Here is a 16,960-nt window from a genome sequence, read left to right as displayed (position 1 = left end):
AAAGTGCTGGGTGTAGTCTGTTCTGATCAGTGAGATGCTTTCCGTTATGACCATAAATTAAGATCATAGACACATATGAGGTCTTGCTTGGCAAACATGCATGATTTCACAAACATTCTTCATTGTTCCCTTTCTGTGTCTTAAAAGCAGATGTCCATGCACACAGACCGTGCTGTAAGGAGGCTCAATAGCCTTTCATAATAGGGGAACAAAGCTTACTTGCATACCAGCATAACTGTAGCTATGCCATCTCTTGAACTGGAACAAGTAAAAATTTTATCTGTAGTATCACTGGCCACTGAAAACTTTAAACTGGTAATGTGGGATTTAGGCTTAATATTCAGAATGTACTCGAGTGCATGATTTTATTTGTAGAAGACTTCGACATTGCTTAAAGATTTTTTTAAGGAATTACAAAGTTTGGTACATTTTTCATTAAAATGTTAGAATACATGTACAATCAGTAATTATGTATTCCTACTTCATTAAATTATCTGAGTTTTTGCCCCACTTATGCATCAAGTCTGAAGGAAAAAAAAAACTTGTTCAGATATAGTGAGAAAGAAAATAGGGCTTTGAGTAATGAATTGGCAAGAAACTACTAAAACTAATATGTAAGTATTGTATTTTGCCTTTATCTGATATCACTTGGAGAAAGCAGTGCTGTTGATTGGAGGAAACCAATTCTCATGGTAATTCCACCCATTTCTGTAACTTAAAATGCTTTGCATATGAGACAAGAGAGACAAGATAAATACTAAAGTTGTTTATGGTTATCTAGCTGGAGAGATCATTTCAATCTGGAACTGAATATTGAAAATAACATATTTTTTCAGTTACCTTATGAGCTGGAAGAAACAATAGCATGTATGTGTTTTAGTCCCTAAGTGGACCGTGTGAGTTTATATTTCACTTGCGAAATTTGAGAGGCAAATCTCATGGATAAAATCCAGGGAATAAATGTACAACCCCCAAATTTATCTTGAAGTTGTTAACCATCTGGGACCTGGATTTTGAAGGAAGAAAAGTGGTTGTAGGAGTAGAGAAAGAATAGAGAATTAGCTTTGAAGAAATACATTTATTATATGTACAGTAGATTGCTTAAAAGAATGTATGTGAGTTAAACTATCTTTCTTTTTTCCTCTTTCATAACATTTTATGATATATCAAGCCTCAGAAGTAATTAATCCATAAAACAGGATGCTTTTACTGTAAAGTAATTGTTAGCAAATGGTGTCCAAGAGAGGATAAGAATCTCTGAGGACTGAACTCAGAGGATGCAGTGGGAGAGTCCAGTTATTACTAATGGGTTGGTGTAATTCTTGGCACAAATTCACAGATACACTTTGAAAGTCTATTCTTTTAAAATACAGATGGAAGCTGTTAAGTATGTACTGTATGTGCCTTTCTATCTCCACAAAGAGTGTGCAACAAAAATCCTCCTTAAACTGAGCTCATGTAGCAGCTATAAAGTTACACATGCAAAGGTGCTGCTTTCCTGACCTCTCTGTCCTTACTCACTTGTTCTTGGCTTTTCCAAATCATTAAGCTGCAGGACTTGCCAGAGAGTTAGCTGAAGGTGCTGTTTCATGGTTAGTAAAAAATGAGCTACGTGTCAGGTACTGCTAGTTTATTTACCCTGTGCTTGCACATATGATCCAGCTGCTTCTTGTGCATCGACACCAGCAGTCACACAGACAGCCAGACCTGGGAGTAGATCCTGTAGAAAATGCTACACCATTCCCTCCTCCCACACCCCAAGATCCCCCTTAAAAAACCACAAACAAAAACAATAACAAAAACAGCAAAATGTTTTGAGGTATAAGAGTTTATGCAAGAAAAATACTGATGTCCTTTCATAATTGCCATCCCTGCTTGTGAACCTAGATTTGAGACTCAGGTTTTTTGCTCTGAGTGAGCAGATAAGATCCACAGCTATCCACAATATCCACTTTTCAACTACTCCTGACATTTTTCGCCTTTCATTTGGATATATTGGACCGGACTTTTCAACTGGACTGGACTTTTCAGTCTGTTGAAAAGGACATTTTTGTCGCTCTTAGGTGGGTTACTTGCTTTTTGAAATAAGCCAAGACTGAGCAGCAGTGTGGATCAGAGGTGTGTCTGGAGTTAACCCCAGGCAGTCTTCTGCCTCTAATCCTTAAAAGTCTGCTCCCTCTACTGCAGCACTTTTTACTCAGACTTTAAGTACTGCATGAAAACAAAGTAATTTAAAATGGTTCTTTTAGCCCCAGCTCGTTCTCAAACCAGCTACTCAATTCTAAGTTTTAACTTTATTTTAAAGGTATAAAAGGAAAATGTATGCTTTAGGGTTATAATGTAAGCTTCATGTACTAAGGACTTGTAACTCCATTTTTGTATTAAGAAGAAAATGTTTATGCATAAGCATTTTTTTGATTTTGCTAAGATGTCTGTATTCCTATGTATTGCTGCTGAAGCATAATCAAAATACTTAGTGAAGAATTTCTAGATTTTTCTTCAAAAGTATGATGGAACATCATATGAGCAGTCAATACCAAGAGATTTAGTATTTCCCAGAGAGAGACCAGAAGGAAAATTAATAAAACTTTGGAAAGAAGGGTGGAGTTTGATTTCATACCAGAATTATATTTGCATCTTTACCTCCTTGTCAGCTGTCTCAGAGAATACTTACATCTAAACATCTGATGCATATGGTTTTGTTTCATGGTCAAATGTCTGAATTGAATTGATAGGCTTAAACCGAGCAAAGAAGAAATGTTCCAATTTGTAGTTCAACTTAATTGCCCTCTTGCTGTGTTACAGCTCTCTTTCAAACAAATTACTTCAGTGAAGCAGCAGCATAAGAATGGTCTATCACCTTACATAATGGAAGTTTCCTCTAGGTGCTCGTTGCAGGACTAGTAATGAGCATTATGTTCATAATCTGCTTTTGAGCAGAGCTGCAAGCAGCTGTAACAATCCATTGAATTTCCGCATCTGGGCTTGTGCTGACTCTCCTTTAGGGAAGGTAATGAGAGGAACAGAATTTGGGTGATAAAAGTATATCCATCTGGCTTTGAAAAGACAACATCAGTAACATTAACAATCCTCCCCTCTGAAGGCTGGTTTTCCTCACAGACAATAGTTAAGTATACTGTATTTTGTTTCCTTGCATTTGAACGTGGGACTGGATACCTCCAGTCAAACTTCTTTAGTGAGTGGTTACAAAAAGACACCATCCAATTTATAGATTATGTGGAGTAGTTTGCCCTAGGAAGACTTTCACAGAGATCAGCTGTCTAGAGGCACTGTAGGAAATGCTGGGGACTTGATGAAAAGAAGAAATGTTTTTTTCAATAGAAAAAATAATAGAAGCTAATTAAATTTCTTAGTTTCCACCAGATAACTTATTTGCCCCTAAATTTAGGCTTACAGTTGAGTCTATAACTTAAAAAAACATAATTATTGTTTTGTAGAAGTTATTACAGCTTTCATTCCCTTCGTCTGTTTCATGTGTAATTAAAGAAAGTAATAAGAATTCTGGTTTAATGCCTTTTAATTGCCTCTCAAAAGAGGTTTACTGGTTTTTTTTAACCTTTTTTTTCTTTTGTTTTCTACATCCAAACCAGTTTTGGACAGCTCTCCCATGATCTTATCACATCATTTTCCTGTGGCCACTTAAGTAATACTAGATGGATGGGAGCTGGGGAATGATGTGAGGCATTGGAATTTAGATGACTTGGTGAACAAGGGAGTTCACAACATCACCTTCCTCCTGAGGCTTTATTGGGAAAATTCAAGGAAACAAAAACAATGGAAAATTTGCATGACAAAATGTAACTTTTTGTATGTGCATGATATGGGCTTGATCATGCCAAAGAAAATTCAGCAGTCCATATGTTATTCCTGAAGAAACTGTAATCAAGTTAACGAACATGGCAATGATTCTGTTTTCAGTATTCAGTGTTTTATTCAGTATTCAGTGTATTTGAATTGCACACTGAGATAAAATGTCACATCTTCCATTAATATATAGTTTTAAAATACTTTATAATATACTTTATACTGTATATACTATATATTTTTATATACTTTATAACTATATATATAGTTTTAAAATACTCTATACCAAGGAGTTCTCTTTCCCTTTTAACTCAAAATAACTTCAAAATCGATTAATTTATTGAGCAGTATCTTCCCCTTTCTTAATCCCTTAAAATACTTCATCCTGAAAAGGCACCTCTGCAGCAGATAGGCATTATGACTTTCAATAGCTCTCTGCTACTCAACCTTGACGATGAATCTGCTTAAAAAACCCTTGTATTTCCAGTGTGACTGACCTTTATTAAAATCACATGTGCTCTGATTGTATTGCTCAGGTTACATTCCCATCTGAAGACAAAAGTATAAAACCAGTTCAGTTTCTAATCACTGTCATCTAAGTCTGCTCTTGGTAACGTAGGTATTGAGGTGGGAATGCACTGTGAGGAAGTTGTCTGTCATCACCTACAGTCATCTCATTACACAGTGGGGAGGCTGAAAGCAGTGGCGTGGCCACAAGGGCTCCAGTGTGTGCACCAAAAAGGTCAACATTTTACAATGCAAAGTCATGTTTGTACAATGAATTTCTATCACTAATATCAATTATTTGGGTATGGAGCAAGCATCATTGTATAATGAATCTCTATCACCAATATAATTAATTGGATAAGGAGGAAACATCATTTTTTATCTATAGGAATTTTAGAGGACCCATTTTTATCACTATTTTAGCAATTCCATCTTGGCTCCCAATTCCCTAAACTTCTTTCTCAATGTGTTTTTTGAGGGCTACAGCAGTATAACATTTGGAAAGAGAAAATGACCAAAGTTACTGTAATAGCCCCAAAGCTAAACAGTATGAGTGTATTATTATTATTGAGCTTATGGCAGAGTTCCTAACTTGAGATTGATGTGTTTGTACAGCTGTTGCTGAAGCTGTGGCTCCAAACAATTGCTAGTTGTTCTAATGAGCTCTTCTGCTTTGAATCAAGAGGATGGGGGGGAAAGAAAAAAGACTGTTAAAATTGCTGTTGGATTATTATGTGTATTTAGGTTAATGTGTAACTGCAGTAGGTGAACAGGAAACAAGTATTTTTTTAGTACAAGTAGTCTAATAACTAAGGGGTTTAAAACCAATGAAATTTGATAAAGACATTATTTCTTTAAGTTCATTTATTTTTGTAACTTAATACTAACACTGTGTACCGTCTCTTTATAAACTTTACTAATACACTTGAAGGTATGCTTAGCAGTTGTTAATAGTATCTACAGTTTGTATTTTAAAGTGTTTATTGACTCATCATATATTCTGTCAGGAGGTTTTCTCATGTGTTGGAATCTTTTGAGGCATTTCGAGAGAGAATAAAATGCATCTACTTTCATTTTCTGGAGGTCACACATTTGTAAATACATATCAGAGGTTATACTTGCTCCAATTTTTTTCAAACTGGATAAAAAGAAAAAAATACTTTTGGCTCAGCATTTATGCAGATTTTGTGTGGAATTAATTTTGCCTATGTAAATGTGAGACTTGTTTATATTGACTACGTAAAGTGGTGGAAACTAATTTCCTCACTGTCTGTGTGTACATTCTCAATTTCAGCTGTACAGCAGAATTGTGTCTCGCTGTTTCCTTTGGAGATCAGGCTTGCTGAAACTTGCTTTTGCAATATCTTAGCAGTATACAACCTTTTTCTTGATGTAGTGGGGGCTGTTTTAAAATCTGCGTAGGATAAATTCCTTCCATTGGGATGCCCTGCATTGCTGTGCTTTTGCACAGAGAAGCATGGCATGTGTTGCTTTAAATAACATCTGAGATCATAATTGTTCCTCATACAATTTCTGCAGACATGCTTCTCTCCCTCCCTTCCTCTACAGCTTTCTCTGCTTTCAGCAGAGCTGAGGGTTTGCTGAATGCATCCTTTTCCACTCCCTTTTGGTTGGCTGTTCTGTTATCTGTATTGATGAGAACATTTTTGTTTCGTATCTGTTCATAATCTTCTTCTTCTGGACTGATGCACAAGGCATATCAGATGAGCTTCTCTGCTGCTTCAGAGCTGTATTTCTAGGACTGGAGTTTATTTTTATCTGTTTCTGAGCAAAAAATTACTTTACAGCAAAAATTAGAGTAGCAGACGATAAAACCCCTACAGCTCAGTAACAGATGAGCAGAATTAATTGTGCAGTTGCCCCAATTAAAATCTGAAACTGCTCATCATTAATCTTGTCAGGAGTGGTTCCCATTCGTAGTGTGTGACATACAGCTCTCTGCCACGAGCAGAGCTGCAGCTTTGCTGCTGGCATCCCTTAGCGTGGCTCTTGGGAGGTGGGTTGCACGTGGCAAGCACAAGGGCCATGGATTGTCAGCAATCAGCTAAACTCTATCGATCGTCTTAAGTGCCAGCGCTGCCTATGAGGCCCAGGTCCAAAGTTTCTGCTTCCTTCTTTTCCATTCTTTGCCTCAGATGTCATTTCTCCGCACTGGGTGGCTGCTTGTTTTTGTCAGAGGCAGGGAGTGCTGTGCCATGGAGCAGTTGGAAGGGAGCGAGTGCTGCCAGCTCCCACTTCTTCAGTAGCTGTCCTGTGCTCTCCACAGCTTCCTGTGCTGAGATCTTCAGCTCTCCAGCAGCAGCAGCAGTGCTGGGGAGCAGGTGAGAGCAGCTGTACACTGCTCCTCTCAGCTCAGGGTACTGAGGAGGCAGCAGCCCTGGGCCTGGAACAGTCATTCCCGCTGCATCCGTTCTTCTGCAGGGAGGAGTGGTTGGGCCTTGCCTTCATCGGATCTTTTTCTTTGGTCGTCCCTGTAATAGCTGGATATATACCTGATACTGGCATCTAGCTCAAATAGCACATACAGCCAGTTTAAAATATTTGTGTCTCTGTAGTAAAGCTCAAAACTGCCTATGCTTTGGAAAAGAGTAATGTAGTAGAGTCTTTGTGAGACTTCTATAAATTTGATCTTACAAGCTACTGTATTTAAAGCAAAATTGGAAAAATACATTGATACTGTGGGAAAACATGCTTGCTAATATAGAAAAGCAGTATTTCTATAATTTTATTTCACTATTTTCTCTGAAGAACTTTCTCAACTGTTTAATGAAAGAAGGGTGTCACCTTAATTTTCTTACATTTCATAATATGTGTCAGGACCTATGAGGGAGTTGTTAATATGTAACATAAATCTGTCACTGAAAATCTTGCCTATTGTAGGTCTGAAGAGCAAATAATCTTCTGTGGTCCTTCACACTGATGGAGCACAGATAAAATGATGTCTTACAAGGTGAAGTGCAAGAGATAAGTAGCTGGATGATGGCCCCAGTTGGCCTGAGGGAACTTGCTGGAGGTTGTGCATGAAAAGGAGAAACCTTTGCCTGAAAATTAGAACACGTTTCAGTTCATTAGTTCTTACATAAAAGCATGGAAGTGCCTGTGCAGTTAGTGTTTAGGGGAAATGCACCCTCCCTTCCCTTGGGAGACAATCATATTAAAATAACCAGGCCTCTTGCTTTGATCTGTAAAGAGGATGGCTCAGTACACAGACAGAGAGTGAGAACCTGACTGAGAAATACTGCTATATTATATAAATCTGTCCTTGGCATGTCCTGCCAGGCACATGGATGTAGCTATCTTTAAATCTGAACAAACAGGTGGCCAAAAGAATAGAGTTGAAATCCAGACACTGCCTATTAAAATGTAAGCTGCATAGGAGGAAGCTGAGATTTAATCTGTTAAAAGCTTGTGGTTTTCACAAACTGTGAAACTAACCTTCAGCAGTCAAGTCTTAATACTTCCTACTTGTGACACAAAATGTATTTCTCTCCAAAAATAGGAGAGAATAGCAACTTACTGCAAAGAATGAAATGCCCCACGAAGTCCACTCTCCCTTTCTGTAGTGCTGCCTTTTGCTTGTAGGAGTATACAGGATTTAGATTTGAGGTTTTATTTCCCTGTAGTCTGAATTCCAGGAAGCACAAACAGAACTGCTTTTGTTAACCTGGGAGGTTTGTTTTTTTTTCTGGCACACTATCATGCCTTCTTCCTGCTTAAAACCCCAAAAAACAACAATACAAGTGTGGGATGCAAAGTTGTCCAGCAGTTCTAAGAGGAGTTTTTTTCCCATCTGAATTTTGATGGTGTTTAGTTTACAGATAGCAGTTGTATTTGCAGCTCTCTCTGTGTACACTCTGTAATGCATGTGAAACTAGTTAAAAGCTTGAATGTAAAACCTTGGAAAACCTTGGTTTACAAAAACTTGTTTTTAAATTTATGGGGTAGGAAGGCAGGAGAAGATACTAAGAAAAAAATAATAACATGGTAATAGTATAAGTGTGTTAAACCTTCGAGGCATGTACCACTAATTTTTTTCATTCAAATGAACACTGTATTCTTTTTGCTCTTACTCAGAGGTTTTCTTGATTCTTCTCTAGAGCAGTTGCAAATATGTCTGTTGAATGGCTTTTCTCACTATTAGAAAGACCTTTGGAATTCATTAAGATGACAGTCTTAGGGGCAGGGCTGGGGTCTTTTATTAATTGCTTGTTGGGCAGTTTAGTATCTCATTAAGAGAAGCTGAAGACGACTTAGCTTCAAGCTTAGAATTCCAGTCTATTTGATGTTAAGATAATCAGCTTTTGATGACATGGAAGACTTAATTATTGCATACATGTAAATCTAAGTGCTCTGGACTAGTGCCTGTATCAGTCAAAATTAATATAGATAATTTATTAATCAGGGAAGATGTGCTAAGGAGTTGAATTCTTTGTCTGTTCACATATTTAAAAGATTACTAACTGTTATTTCAGCATAATGCATAACTTGAAATAAATGGCAAGAAAGGTTTGCTGACCAGAAATGAAGGCTCTGTTTGTTCCACTCCAGACACAAATATGATTGAGGGATTTTCTTCTATGTATTGAGTACCAGCTTTCTGCATTTTGTGATTTTTTTTTTTTTTAAAGAAACTAGCTTTATGCAAGTTATATCACTCTACCTCACAAGTGAAATCAATGCTACCCAAAGGGCATGGTGGAAATGCCCTATTTGCAAGCCTGATAATGCTTAAGCTATATTGTCTTTAAATGGTAACTGCTGTTATGAGGGCTTTATAAAAGTTGAAACATATCTAATGCCTTTTGATGTACATTCCAGTACTGGCTTGAGAAAAATAGGCAGCAAGGATATTTTCAAGAGGATTCCCAGCAGGAGAAAAGTGGAATTCCCAACCCATAGAAAATTATCTGAATGGTCTTGTACATGGCAGATTGTACCCTCTTACTCAAAAGCAGTTCCCAGGCAGAAACTGCATGTGTGTCCATAACTAAAATAATCCTTGCACTCTTTCTTTTCCACACCTTCCTCATCTCATCTAATAATAAGTGATCATTGTATGCAGGCAGGCTTCTGTGAACTTTTGTCATTAGATGCTTGTCAACTCCACCTTGCATATTAAGTCTTAAATTGCATCACCATAGATTTGTGCTCTCTGTGTTTTGTACCAATAAACAGCCCTTTTCCCCAAACACTAGTAATGTACTTGCTGCAGATCTTATTGATCAGCTGGTTGGTTGGTTGAGTTTTTTGTTCCCTAAAGTCCATGGTGGGTGGCAGATCTGCAGTGGCACAATGACATGCCAGTCAGGGTTACTAAGTTTGCTTTGTTCCATTTTTCAGTCTTTGCCCATCACTGTTTCAGAGTCCAGAGAATGTGAAATGTTCTTATTTTTGATTTTGGAACATTTTGTGTTTAGAAGTGCAGAGCATTAAGCAGATTTAGTTTGATTCTGTAGGTAAAGGAGCCAGGGGTTCTGTAGGCCTTTGCAGTAAAACTCAAAAAACCAGCAATATGGAAATAGTTAATATGAAGCAGAGTCTTTCAAGTCATCAACTAGCTTAACATGGCTGATTTATTTTTTAGGGAAAAAAAAACAGTTTATTAATCACAGATGTGCATGTTTCTAGTGTTAAGAAAGCTGGGACTAGAATGAGAATTCCCATTTCCCTTTCTGTTTCAAAAATTTGCCTGTTTGTTGGAAGTAACTTTATCTTCTAGTTTGAGGGGGTCAGAACCCATGCTGCCTGCCCTTTAGCTTCAAAAATATATTTATGGACTCTGAGTGAACCCTCTGACCTCACTGCCAGAGCAACATATGTGGTTTTTACTTTCAGGGAAATGGCAGTTAAATGCCTTCTTTTCTTATTGTGGCTATGAATTATAAAACAAAGCCCTTCCATTAGGGCTTTACTTTATTGAACTTTATTGAATTGCGAAACTTTCTCAACTTGAACAAGTAGTGGTTTTATTAAATTCGATGGTTTCTTGTTGGGTTGGTGTTGCTGTGTGTGACCGTTATATGTGTGTTGGGTTTTTCTTCTCTCCAAGATATCCATCTGTTTCATTTATCTTTTTCTAAAAGGGAGTCTGATTCTCACTAGAAAGTTTACTGTACTTGAAACACATTTGAGGTTAGCATACCCCAAATTTATTCCATCTGTTTTGGTTTTAAAATTCTATGTTGTTCTCAGTTCAATTTTGAATACTCTTTTTTTCCTCTTAGCATGTCTTAGAGATAAAATATTCTTGAGCAACACTAGAAAAACAATTTTCTTTGTAGTCATAAAGGAAACAAAGCTGATTTAGGGTAAACAATCTCTAGCATGGTAATTAATCAAACCAAGTCTGTATCCCTAATTATATAGATAGAAGTAGTATATAGTGATGTGACAGGGAGAAATTAGAGACTCCTGTGGGGCTCTTCTCACAGTGAAGGTGAAAGGTCTTTCTGTGCTCTTGAAAATGCTCGTATTGGATATTGATATTCCCTAATGCTTCGATCTGGCAATGCCTCTACATAAACACATGAACATGGGCACCCAGGTTTTGTACATGACTGTGTTTTAGCATTGTTACTGGGATCCTGAGGAAACAGATGGGAGTGAGTAAGTGGAAAATCTGGATGCCTGTTGGCTGGGATGGGATGGGAAAATAGATGGTATAGGGTCTCACTGGGAAAACACTGACATGGAGTATTTCTAGTGAGTGTTAACTCAGCTATAAAGTTTTAGAGATGTTTTCTGCAAATATAAGGAAGGGCAAAAAGTCACATCTGATCTCTGAAGAGACCTAGTGGGCTGGTATTCTTTTCAGGTTAACACTGATAATTTTAAATCTCTATTTGTTTAATGCCCTATTTAATAAAATTTGATCTTTGAGCTGATGCTTTTATAGCAATAAAGTATTTTTATGTATTTTAAAAAGAGGTGTTATCAATGCATACAAGTATCTTAAGGGTGAGTTTCAGGTAGATGGGTCCAGGCTCTTTTTGGCGTCCAGTGACAGGACAGGGGGCAATGGGCACAAACTGAAACATAGAAAGGTCCATCTGAATATGAGAAAGAGCTGCTTTACTTTGAGGCTGGCAGAGCACCGAAACCATTTGCCCTGAAAGGTTGTGGAGTCTCCTTCTCAGGAGATACTTAAAACCTGCCTGGATGCAACCTGTAAACCCTGCAGTGGGCATGGTCTAGCTGATCTCCAAAGGTCCATAACCTTTGTGATTTTTCCTTCTCTCTGAGTGATTTCAAGCTTTAAAGAGCAAAGTGGAATAGTGCTATCATTTTGGTGTACTACTTACATGATGTCCACTTTTGTGATTCCTGAAGCCCTAATAATACTTCAGTAAGGATTTCATATTAAGTAATGCAGAAGGGAAGATAAGAAGCAGTTACATGCTGCACACCAACTGAAAACTAATGTTGTGTGGGAGGATATGGCTGAAGTATGTGCTGCGGAACATGTCTGGCTTACGTTGTTTTGTCTCTTAGATCCTTTCTGCTTGAGCACAGTCTACTTATTTCTCTGTGCTCTTTTCCCTCCTGCCCACAAACTCTTGGCTGACTTGGGTTAAGAGTTAGGAGTGGTCCAACAGAAGTACAATCAGACAAAAATACCTGCCTTCCACAGTTTCAGGGCCTCTGTCCTGTATTGCTTGGTTTTACAAGAAATTCAGTAGTTGCTAAGTGTAGCTTGTCAAAAGGATGTATGAAAATCTGAGGAGGTGGAACACATTTCATAAAAAGAAGGGGTTTATTAAGTGGAGGTATGTTACATGCTTAGGAATAGGCACGTTTATGTAAAAGTCAATTGTATGCAATCAGTTACTGCACTACCATGCTGCCTTTTTGTTAGAAAGAAGTAATTGCAAAGGAAGGAAATGCCAACAGCTATAAAAACACAAAACAGTACATGGTGGACTTCTGTAAAGACTTAATTTTTTCTTCTTATGTAAATGAGTGAATGTTCTCTATTTTATTTGCGTGGAAGGAACCTTGTATGAACTGTTATTGAGAGGAAAACTATATGCAAATGAAAGAAAAATGTGGCTGAGATGTTATAACATCTTCAAGTTTGGTATTTTGGAAACAAGCTATTTAGTTTGTGCTTTAAGAAACTTACTTACAAGAACACCACCACTGTTTTCTCTTTTTTCATCTTCTGTAGTCCACTAGCAGAGTAGCAGAAGGTTATTTATTGAAACACCCATCAGCTGATGTTTGCTGTGATTTCTGAAATAAGGCATCTGATAATAATTAAAATGCATGATGCAGTAAAGATAAGTTTGGTGAAAGAGCAGTCAAACTAAATTCTTACAGAGGTTTTATAGGAGATTGTTTGGATTCCTGTGGAGAGATTGCAGATGGTTGCAAGTTTTGTTCGGAATTTTTTTAATAAGTAGATCAGGGTTTTTTTAATAAAGTCAAAAATCTGTCATGATGTGGGTGCTGATGGCAAGTAGGCTTGCTTTTCTTGCATATGTGCTGAGAACCCTTAAGCAGTAATCCCGGTGCCTTGAGGTATACTCAGATTGAAAGTTGAAAACCATTGTTTTAGATAATTAATTTCTTCCTTATGCTTTCCACTTCAGCAAGAAAATAATGAAGCAGTTCTTAGCACTGCTCTCCCAAGATTTAGAGACAAAGACATCTAGTGTTGCTCTGCATCTGTTTTTTTGCTGCTACCCATTACTTAAAGCCTTGAAGCCAGGTTAATGGCACCATGTCAACTCTCCTTACCTATGCACACAACAGCTACAGCTGTTGCTGGAAGATAATTCTGCAGGTGTGACTGGGTTTAAAGAGTTAGCAGCTAGCTTGTTGGACTGAAAGTATGCTCTATAAAGTTTATCTCCAGCTTTGTGGAAACATGATGAAAGTGGTGGTTAACAGCAATTATTATGTGTGTGTTCATACAGTATAAGCTACAAATGTTCTTGGCATCAGAGCTGATGTATCTTAATGGTGACATGCCATGGGTTTTATTGGAACAGAGAAACGTTTTCATAAACAGCATGATAGATCACATTTTGGATTCCAAGGAAAGGGTGCCCTTTGTGAAACAGCTTGAACATGAAGGAAAAATAAAAAGTCCTATCTTTTTATATCCACATTCTTTCCCCATCTCCATTCAAAACCATCATTTACACTTAGTGCTCCTTGGAAATGGAACAGCCTCACATATTTGTGTGTGGATCCAAGCATTTGGATGTTTATGATTAAGTGTATTGCTACATCAATTAGCAATATTATTCCACAAAATCCAAACTATCTCTGGTCAGACTGGCAATACACCTCTTAGGGAAAAGCTGCCAGAAGAGGTGACCTGAACATCTGTGTCAAGCTTCAAGAAGGAGCACAAACACTGCATTAAACTCCCAGCAGTAGAAACTTTCAACAAAACATTATTTATGTCATCCTTATGTAAACTATCTGCCTGCAAAAGTGCATACACAGGAGGAAAAAAAAAAAAACCCATATTTAACAACCTAGGATAGTCTTGCTAATACACGAGTTGTAGACAATATTTGTAAGAGTGGTGTTACAAGAATGTTTTCAGGCCCCCACTTCACCCCCACAAAAAAGTGTATTTTTACAAAAAGAGAATTGCTAGGGGAAACAACATTGTGCTGCATGGGGAAGAAAAGAAATCTAGTCTCACAATAGCTAACCAGTGGGTGTTCATCATAAGCATACAGTCCTGGTCAAGTGACAGGAACCTTGGTGGGAAAGTGTTTTTGACCTCATGCACATTAACTGTGGTTTGAGAAAAGTATATCCTTTGTTTCATTATGGAACTTCAAGCGTGTCATGCTGAGAACTACTGCTGATCCTGAGATTTCAGCAAGTGGGCTTTTAAACATTGCTTTGTGCTTTTTTAAGAAACAAACAAAATAAAGCCAAAACTCAGAGAAAATTTAAGCAAAAGACAAACATTTAACTGTCTTCTGGTTTCTTCTTCCCTCTATCCCAAGGGTAGGGGAAATATGTAAATGGAAGTAATTGGAGCATTTGTAATTAAATTTGGTGTCTGAAAAATTATTTGCTTATCTCATTGAGGCAATTATTGTTACCCTTCATCTTTGCTCAAAGCAATAAACATTAAAAGATAAAACAAGCATATCCTTCCATAAAGTTACATGACATATGGAAAGTATAATTCACTATCAAATAAGTATCAGCAGTGGGAAGTAGAAATTATAGTTGAGGCAGGAACAACTTAATGAAGCTTGACTGTTCTAAACACATCAATGGTGCTTTATGTGGGGATGGCCATGTGCATCATGAACACTCATAGCTGCGGTGTCATTAAAGGCCAGGTTACCTCAAAAAAATCTCATTGATTTGTCCATTATTACATACATCCATTTCCCTTGTTTCTCTCTAGCTTCAGCCCTAAAGTGCTCCCCTTGTTCTTTTTTCCAGACTCCCTTTCGGTCTCCAGCAATGATGCCAGTCCTCCCGCTTCTGTAACGTCGCTCCAGCCCCACATGATCGGTGCTCAAAGCTCTCCAGGCCCCAAGCGCCCTGGCAACACCTTGAGGAAATGGCTCACCAGTCCCGTGAGGCGCCTGAGCAGTGGGAAAGCAGACGGGCACGTCAAAAAACTGGCCCACAAGCATAAGAAAAGCAGAGAGGTGCGTAAGAGTGCCGATGCAGGCTCTCAGAAGGACTCTGACGACAGTGCAGCGACCCCACAAGATGAAACTGTTGAAGAGGTAAGTGCTCAAGGCAGCTTCCCAAGACTTGCGTGTATGTTTTTCAAGGAACTGAATGTTGTCAGGTGAAGGTTGTCTTCTCACCTGACTGTCCAGCAGTCAGGAGCAAAGTGTTAGGTGCCCTGTGCTCATCCTTGATCCCTGTACTCTGCGTCACTCCTGCACCAGGGACAGTTTATGCCCTCTGAGTGTGTTAGTGAAGCTCTGTGAAGCACCTATAATTTAAAAAGAGAAACGGGAGAATAAAAAGTTGTTCTTTGGCTTTACTCTCTTATGCTAATTAGTAAAGTGGCTTTGTGAGTAAAGGTGCTTCAAGGTCTGGGAATAATCAGGTCATTTTGTATTTCCTTTGCTTTTCTTGTTGATGGATCAGGGTAAGTGTAGGGAGAGCTGCTTAACTGCTTAAAGCTGTAATTGCACCTTGCATAAGAGTCAGAGCACAGAAAAATTATTGGCTCTTCGATGCAGGCCAGTTACCACTAGTCAAATAATATGCATGGCAGTTTTCATTGGAGAGGAGGAAATTGTGAACTGTTCCAAATTTTACCACCAAGGATGTCTACTGAGGGCTTCCCTTCTTCCCACAAACATGTACCTCTCCTTCCAAGTCTGGGACTCTTGTATGAACAAAGCTGGCCTCCAGTTAGGTGCACACAAGAGCCAAATTCTCTGTTACAAACCTATGGTTCAGGCTGAAATGAATGTGATGTTACTGCTTTCAAGGGTACAGTTGGGTGCGTGTTTTATTAGATTGACTCTGACTGTTGGTTTTGGTACTTAACCATACAGAAAAGTGGTCTCAGTTGCCCAATTTTTTATTTATTGCTGCTTTTTTTTTCTTTTTTTCTTCTTCCCAACATATTTTTCTACATGCTTGGAACACTAGTGAAGTGTTTCCCTACAGTAAGTGTAAGGAAAGGAAAGACTGAAGACTTGGCAGCAGGATGAATTGAGAGATGTTGATTAGGAATGAATACTGGCCTCTGACCTTGAATGTCAGGCTGTAGAAAGAGGCCCTCTGTGCTGCAGTTGTAACATCGTTTTGGCAGTATCTGTTATTCTGCAGTTCTGTGAGTGAAGTGAAAAATTTAAAGGCCAGTGCCTTAAAGTTAGGGGAAAAAAATGACCATCTGTGTTGTCTTCCTGTAAAGGTAAATAAATTATCCTGTAAGATCAGTACATTAAATTTTGGGTACTTGAAATCAGAGTTCCTTGTGGGGGACAGAAAAGATAATTGACAAAATACTTCATGTTGTAATAGGGCTTTTTAATGTCCTCTAGAAATTTGCTGTGATACAGAGCAAGATACATATTTCAGAGAGATATAGATTTCTCTTTGCAGAACTGAACTCGGAAAGCAAGCATGGCTTTCATAACACTTTCCTGTAGTAAATTTCAGCTGAATGTCTTTTTCTTAGTATTTGAATTCTTTTGCTTTTACTGGACATTGAAAACTGTCTTTGGCATCTGCATTTTCGCCCTCTGTTAAGGAGTGTTTGTAGGAGCATCTTGACTTATTGAGAGAGGGCTGAAACTACAGAATAGACTTAAAACAAGCATGTGATAACAAGGTTCATGCTGGTGAGATAACAAAGCTTGAACATCTTGATGTTATTTACAGAGAGGTCGGAACGAGGGGCTGAGCAGTGGCACTCTCTCCAAGTCATCCTCTTCAGGCATGCAGAGCTGCGGAGAGGAGGAAGGTGAAGAGGGAGCCGATGCTGTGCCGCTTCCTCCTCCCATGGCAATTCAGCAGCACAGTCTTCTCCAGCCCGACTCACAGGATGACAAGGTAGGAGCAGGACACGGGGGAGGCTTCACATTATGAGATAACCTCTGCACAAATTTCTCTTCTGCTTCCAAAGGTCTTAAAAATGTACATAATACAG

The 16,960-nt window shown here is 38.3% G+C and overlaps 1 protein-coding gene across 1 annotated transcript in view; it reads left to right on the top strand.

The window, feature by feature from the left end:
• Window positions 1-16,960, top strand: part of TRIO (trio Rho guanine nucleotide exchange factor) — a 244,332-nt gene that overhangs the window by 194,380 nt on the left and 32,992 nt on the right. Inside the window, exons 35-36 of the mRNA XM_053931605.1 lie at window positions 14,779-15,071; window positions 16,693-16,863. Of these exons, the coding sequence (XP_053787580.1) occupies window positions 14,779-15,071; window positions 16,693-16,863 (464 nt within the window). The remainder of the gene's footprint in view (window positions 1-14,778; window positions 15,072-16,692; window positions 16,864-16,960) is intronic.

The sequence above is a fragment of the Vidua chalybeata genome, chromosome 1 (assembly GCF_026979565.1).
Source record: "Vidua chalybeata isolate OUT-0048 chromosome 1, bVidCha1 merged haplotype, whole genome shotgun sequence".
Lineage (NCBI taxonomy): Eukaryota > Metazoa > Chordata > Aves > Passeriformes > Viduidae > Vidua > Vidua chalybeata.
The sequence above is the reverse complement of the archived record's forward strand: the minus strand, read 5'-3'. Positions and strand labels throughout refer to the sequence as shown.